General features: G+C 33.3%; 1 protein-coding gene across 4 annotated transcripts in view; it reads right to left on the bottom strand.

The window, feature by feature from the left end:
• Positions 1-7824, bottom strand: part of LOC128891260 (protein couch potato-like) — a 366536-nt gene that overhangs the window by 49731 nt on the left and 308981 nt on the right. For all 4 annotated transcript variants that reach the window (XR_008460781.1, XM_054150670.1, XM_054150669.1 and 1 more), the window contains exon 6: positions 4987-5120. Coding sequence is in view for 3 of the 4 variants with exons in the window: in XM_054150670.1 (XP_054006645.1) it covers positions 4987-5120 (134 nt within the window). In the remaining variant the exon portion in view is untranslated. The remainder of the gene's footprint in view (positions 1-4986; positions 5121-7824) is intronic.

Here is a 7824-nt window from a genome sequence, read left to right on the forward strand (position 1 = left end):
TTAATTGTTTGTCAATCATTCAAAGAAAATTTTGACTTTAAATGATTTCACTATCGTTAGATATTTTCCACCAAAAATATAATCGACGAAATTGTATGAAGAATACAAATACATACACACTATCGAGAATATCGTCCATGACCCAGCTATGCAACGCATTAATTAACGCAGGAACCGTGTCAAATGAAAATCCAGCATAATTTGTAGCAACATTATCGACTTGCCGAACGATTAATGATTCAATAACAAGAAATTCCTTGCTCGAGTACGTCAAAGCGAATTATTCTCTCTTCGCATACGGGCGGAGAGAATTCATATCCTGCGCCTAATTAATTTTCATATGAAATGTACCTCAAACATCATACCAGTATGCTTACGGGACACTGGTGTATTTTATTAATACACGGTGTCGGAATTATTCTCAACATTGAACACGGCGACGCGCAATCAATTCGTAATTTGACGTTATAACATGTCGCTGGTAATGTCCGTGTAATTATGTGTTGCGCTACTCATCGCGGTAATCCTGTTTTGCTGCACTGCTGCATTTTCTTTTCGTCGTCGGTTGCAAAATCAATTCCTTCATTTGCCCGAGTATTTCTCGTGAAAACGGGCCTAGTAAACAGGATGGCGAATTAATTTTCGGTTAAACAGAAAAAGATAACTTTTTGAAGAAATTTCGTTGAAGTAATAAATAAAATGCCGATTTTTTAATCACAAGAACTTCTAAAATCCTCTATGAATAATGTCATATAGAAATTTTAAGATTAAATATATATTTTAGGTGTAGAAATTAATTATGTGCATCTGTATTCAATCATTTGTAACTAGACCGGATATTTATGTAAATTGATATTTTCACAGATACAGAAAAATAATTAATACTTAAATGAAAGTATGATTTATCTTTTTGAAACAGTGTAACATGTATGTTATTCTTGATATTTTATATATTTTTACACTTGTGTACATTCCATCTGTCATGAATGTATAAATCTCTATACGAATCTCTAAATATAATCCAACTCTGAACCTGATGGACACTAGATACAGCGTAATATTTTACTGATTGTTATTCTTTTACAATTATTATAACTATTTGTTACATTTGTAATCTGTTAAACGAAAAATGATGAACAAAATTTTATGCATACTGAATTTCGTATATGTATGTAGATAGATTGCAATGGCCATTAAGTTGAGACTTAGGTCATCAAGTCGAGAACTAGAAGCTTGGTACTTCCACGTAATAAAATATCGAGCAAATATTTTTACTTGAACTAGAGTTAGAAACACAATATAAATAATAAATAAATACTAAATGGTAAAATATAAAGGCACAAAATTAATTCTAACACCTAATAATTTAAGAAGTTCTGATTATTGTACCGTTAAGAGTTTCAGGAAAAATCCCTTTAACAATGAAAGGATGCCTAAATAAAAAAAAGAATGTACAAAAAATAATGTCATTTTTAGGAAAACTTAAGATTATTGACAAAATGTAATTATAACAAGTGTGAAGAACATAGGTTATGAGACGTATGCATATTTGTATGTAAACAACCTCTGTATAAATTACCACTATATTTGTAACAATGAAAACTAAGCTAATGCTAAATTAAACAAAATGCGAAATAAAAAAGCAAACCAAAGATAATGTCTGTACTTATTTCAACTGATTTCTTTTTCTAAATATATCCCTGAGTTGTATTAATTCAATTTATTGTTTTTATGACACATTTTTTGTCATTATTTTTTGTCATTCTTTCTTGTATTCTTTTTTTGTACTATTATTTGTATATTGTCTGTTCTTATATTTTTAGAATTGAGTTGTTTATTGGACATTCGTTAACCATCGAAGCACTCTACCTCTCTATTGCGTGGATTATTTTATTTTTTCAAAATGAAATTATTCCTCTTTCAAGCTAAATAATAAATGATCGAAGAGTTATTAGACGTTCTCAAAGGAAATTGCTCTAGTGAACTTTAATGGAATTATTTTTAATGGCTTTTCCGAATTTGTTTAGTTGCTGAGCACTTTTCATCTCAACATTTTGATTTTTCAAAAGTAAAATGTCATTGCATTACAGTGCACAGCTATTTTTTTTTATAGATGTCACCATAGTGTGTAGAAAATCCATGAAAAACAATTCATCTGATAACCTACATCTGATACAACGAACGAATAACTGATGGCATAACTACGAAATATAACTACAGACCTCGTTTTTCCAAACCGCTTGATAAAATGTGCACTTTACAATGGTTTGTGTATTATTTTCAACAAAAAATCGGTGCGATCCAAGCAGCCCATCAAACAATCAAATCTTGGATGTTAACAGGATATCCTGATGATTTGTTTCTAAAGTAAAGATAGTAACTTACAAAATAAAGATAAAAGTGTATGTCTTTTAAATATTGAGTCTTTTTTGGATAGGCATCCGCGATCGTAGACGGAATTAGGAAAATCTCGACTGTGTATGATTCACAATGGAAACGCTTATGAAAGCAGACCGCGAATTTCGCGAATGAAATACTCTCTATTTAGCCGAGTTTCTGCCTTATTATCTCGTCGAGTGGAGTCTGCGGAATATTTTTATTCCCGTTAAGAAAATGGCGGGCTCGTTAAGTTGAAAATGAATGCTTGCTTCCGTCTCTTAAAATTAAACGAATGTTTGTCAATTCCCCCGGAGCCTCCCTATACAACCTCGAATATAAATGAACACTTTTTCATCATTTACTTTCAATACTTTTTCACAAATTGCTGTTGCTCGTAAATTGTCGTAACGAAAACGCCAACTAAAAATAAAACTACTCCCTTTTAAGTTACGTGAATTCAACTATAATTTAACGATTTATGTATATTATCTTTCTGTTTAATATTAATAATATTTTATTCCGAAGTTTACCATAAAAAAATTAATTCCTATTTTAGTCTGCAATATTATCGGATCATCTAACTCTAAGTTTCCCTGTTTTATTCGTTAGTCGTTGTTCTAACGACTGGCTGCCAGATGACGATTTTCACGATCGTCGGTTATTTCATAAAATAGGGTGATTCTTATTCCAAAATGACGCAAGTAAAATCATCACTGGCTGTTAGACTATATCTAAAAGTATTGAGTGAGCAACCCCTGGTTATGCACCGCAGTGTATAACGAACTTAATCCCACCACTAGGCGATATCCTTCGCGATAGTGCGTGATAGGTACCCCCGTGAACCTGGCACAGGACTAGACGATATTAAAAATCAATAGCTTCTGTTTGGCGAATTCGTACCACACAGTACCACACCGTTCCGATCGTTCCACCATCGAACGGTGGGTACGACGACGGTTACGATGCGCGCCAGAAAATACCAAGAAACGTTAAAAAGCGGCTTTATCGTTGTTTACGATGGAATTAACAGTCGGGGTAATTAACTCGCGAGCGTGATTAGCTCCTGGTATCGTGGAAACTTTAACGATCTTAAAATTGGAATTATCGCATGCAATCGAAGAACCTGAAGTTCTGAAATGTGTGTTCACTTAATTAAGAGAAAATTTCGTGGTCTCAACGTCGGGCTGCAACTTTTCCATCAAACTTATTACGTTAGAATTGAGTTCCGCGAAATCTCGGAATTCTGTTGTTCGATCAATGCTATGCCTTCGAGGGCAATTTGTTCGAAAACCATCAATTAAATTCTGAGGTTTTACGTGCATATGAATAGAGCGTGTATTATTGGCGAATGGCAAAAACCGTGGCACGAATGGAAAGAGAATATTATATTCGCAGTGAAATTATATACAAAATTAATTGGTGTTACAGAAGTTTAAATACATTGGAAAGGTAACTTGAATGTTTCAGTGCGTGAAATATTAAATTATATTGTCAGTTTCCCATACTTTTCAAAAGTCTTTATTGTAAATATGTATTCTTTATTGTATCTTTATTGTATTCTGTTTTTAAGAAAGCCTATTTGAGGAAACTTGTGGTGGAACGATTCAAGGACCATGATGATTTTGAGAAAAATATGTATTGAAGCTTTAGAACAATTGTAATATGTGTATAAAATAAACGTTTAAATGTAAAACCATATGGTTAATTTGTATACCTAATTACTTAATATATACTTAATTTTCAAACATACTTTTAATTTGTTAGATCCTTAGACCCCTGATATTTTTATTTAGGTACAGTGCATGATTAAGAAGTTTCGTGAGGCAATTTTCATACTTTTGAGTTTCAACAAGACATAATCTGCATTGTTACTTAGCTTTTCAATTTATGAGTATCACTAACATTTATATTTTTAATTTAGTAAGTAACAGTGCACGATCAAGATATTTCATACGACAATTTACACATTTCTGACTTAGAAAGAGACCTGCATTTTTATTTATCTTTTCAATTCACAAGAATTACTAGTGTTTTTATTCGGTCCATAAATTAATTTTAGTTAAGGAAAAATACTCGTCATTTTGTTACATTGAAATACTAATTATACAATTTCTCAACTTAATCTACATGAAAACATCTCTACAATGATTCTATATATAGATAAACCTTTCAAACTTACAAGCATCGCTAGTATTTTTATTTTTAACATGATACAAAATACAGCACGATTAAGAAGTTTCGTGCAATAATTTCTATAATTCTGATTTTCAAAAACACCTACCGTTAATATTTATTTATCTTTCACTAATATTTTTACTTTGAAAGTACATGATCAAAATGGTTCGTGCGACGATTTTCTCGGTTCCAAACTCCCAAAGGAAGCGTTGTCCGGCGTGAACGTTCCGGTGTTCGAACAAGTAAATCCCAGTTTATCGAGGCAGGTCGAGCTCGTCGACGACTGGTTTCGTATTCTCTACGTGCATGTCTACTATTCTAGTTGTATCGTATAGTAATCGAGTATAACGATCATGTATCACTAACGTGCATCGGGGCGCTCGTCGGCGGCTCCAGAGCTTTGTCTGCAGATAGTCAAAGATAGGAACGTACGGGGACCTGAGGATGTAACGCCGGATGGACCAGCGTCGCATGTTGCAGCGTGCCGGGTAATTCGCCAGCAGTCGAGTACGCCAGTGGATGGTGCCACAATTCAGGACCACCAGGGAAGAATGGGCTCCCTAGGTCTGGAATAGAACATACAGTTAGTGCGAAAGATTTACACAGCCACCGGTAGTTTCGATGGGAACGATTAACGGCGTTTAATTAAATTCGAGGTCTCGCTTGACGTCAACCTTTGCTTGAGTGGTGCGGGAACCTACTGGTTTATGGAATCAGTACACCTATCGTATTTTTCAGAGTTCTTTCTTTATAAAATATTATTTATTTAATACGTTCAGTGACGAGTCTTGCTTATTTTTCTGTCTATTCATGCTATGGCATTCAGAGAGTCAGCGAGATATAGCCTATAAGTATTGGAACATCTGGTACATTTGTATAGAATGAGATATTTACCGCAGAATAACATTTTTCATTGCTTTTATGTTCTGGATTTTATTAAAATACACGTTCAATTATATTAGGTTGTCCTAAAAGAGTCTTCCGTGACTTGCACTCAGTTATTTTGTCTAGCAGTGTTTATATAAATAGACAACTTAATTTCTTAGACGTTAATGTTGTAACAGTAATGGAGCAAAATGAATCGTACTCAATTCAATAATGTAACATTAGACAAAAAATATTGTGCATGTATTACTTATTAATGAAATGGAAAAAACTTTTGGGACAACCTAATAGATATTTATTGTGTATGGTCAGTTTCATGAATATTTCCTACTCTATGAATATCGATAAAATTTGTCTAAATTAAATGATGGGTTTGACGTTTCTAAATAAATTTTCCTATATAAATATATATAAAAATAAATAAATATAAATAAATATATATAATATATAAATGTGTGAGTGTAAAGTTTATTCATCTATATGTTTATAATGAAACGTTTATTTGGAAATATCAAACCGATCATTTAATTTTAGACAAATTTTATCAACAGACTTAGGGATTAGGAATACTTATGAGACATATACATGTTAATAATCAAATTTGGTGAAATTTTGAAATCATCGACATTTAATTAAAGAAAATTATATATTTCCATTAACACTATAAGGAAAATGTAATAAACTACATGTTTATAGATATCTTTTCTCATGTACGCGTGTTGTTTGTCATTAAAATCTATTATTGTACGATTTACATAATTGAATTAATAAAAACATAACATAGAAAACATATCAATGACCTTAAAATCGTATCGTAAACCATGATTTTGAAATAAAATTTCATTTATAGGAATACTTGTATACGCCCTTCGAACCAGCCTTCTTCTTGGACAATGTTATATCTTGAAAATAAACGAAGCTGCTCTAAATCTTTACATAAAAGCAAATACCTTGCGAAATGTTTTTATTTTAATTTTCCAAGAACTCTCATCAACGCGTTCGTGGACCCCTAATTTGGCATACAATTCGAGACCCTATTCCGCCAATCGTGAACACGGTATAACACGATCACGTTTCGTGTAACGGTCAATCAGCGTCTACAACTTCATTTTGATTAAGGTGCGATCACTGAAAAACGTACCAATTTTATCGCTAATGACATTACGCAGACGTTCTTTTCAAGCAGACGCGTTATTACACGTTGTGCCCGTCGTTTCGTACGTTCCTGCACCATCGCGGGATTATTAACAGTGAAACTACATAATGGCGTTATATCGCCATCGAGTGTAATCACTGTCGTTGCACGGAAGGAACATTACGGACTTCTTGGAAACGCGAGTCGGAAAACGCTTGTGATTAGCCGCTACGGTTGAAAGAGCCGCGATGAATGTCACTCGACGAGGACTGTCTAATCTCGAAGAATGGTATTACACGTTTCTTATTGAGTCTCCAAGGACGAAGGACGGTTTGTATGTCAACATTATCTAATCTAAATACACTATGGGTCAGTGTAACTTTCATGTCACGTGCTAATGACATTTTATACCAGATAATTTTAGATTTTTTACAAAATTACGTGTACGTATGAATTACAGTGAGTAACTTTAATATTCGGACACCATGAGATTTTTACTTTGTTACATCATAACTTCGTTTCTAATAAAACAAATAAAAAACATGATCAAGTATTATATTAAGGTATATGTGTAGTAAACAATAGTATAAGTTTTACTTACATAACTTACAATAGTTGTTAAATAATACGATTTAAACAAAACATTGGCTGATTTTCGCGTTACTTTAATATTCGGACACATGGTAGTGTAGCATGAGTTTTTCTGAGTGTTTACGCAGAGTTACTTCGAGTTAGTAGGAGTATTTGTTTACAAATGCAGTCGACTGTTCGGATGATACTAACAAGCTTTATTTCATCAGTTATTCTTCGATAACCGTTACGTGCACGTGTATAATGGTCACGCAAAAGCAATACCACGTATAATATACGACAACTTGTGATTTTTCACAATGCAAAGGGGAAATCATGTAGACAAATTGCTGCCATACTCAACATGAGTAAGAGTACAGTGGCAAATATCATTAAACGATTCAAATACGAGGATCGTCTAGACTCTATGCCCCAAAAGGGCCAACCGAAGAAGTTGGATGCACGTGATAAGAGGAAACTAATAAGAAAAATAAGAAGGATCCTTCACTTAGTGCACCAAAATTAACAACAGAGCTCTTAAACGAGACTGGGTAGAAGGTACATCCCCAAACAATCCGCAAAAGCTTCACAAGATAGTGGTTACAATGGAAGAGTAGCTAGAAAGAAATCGTGTGTGAATAACCAGAATCGAAAGAAGAGATGAAATTTTGCTAAAGAAT

Source organism: Hylaeus anthracinus, unplaced genomic scaffold, assembly GCF_026225885.1.
Source record: "Hylaeus anthracinus isolate JK02 unplaced genomic scaffold, UHH_iyHylAnth1.0_haploid 12001, whole genome shotgun sequence".
Lineage (NCBI taxonomy): Eukaryota > Metazoa > Arthropoda > Insecta > Hymenoptera > Colletidae > Hylaeus > Hylaeus anthracinus.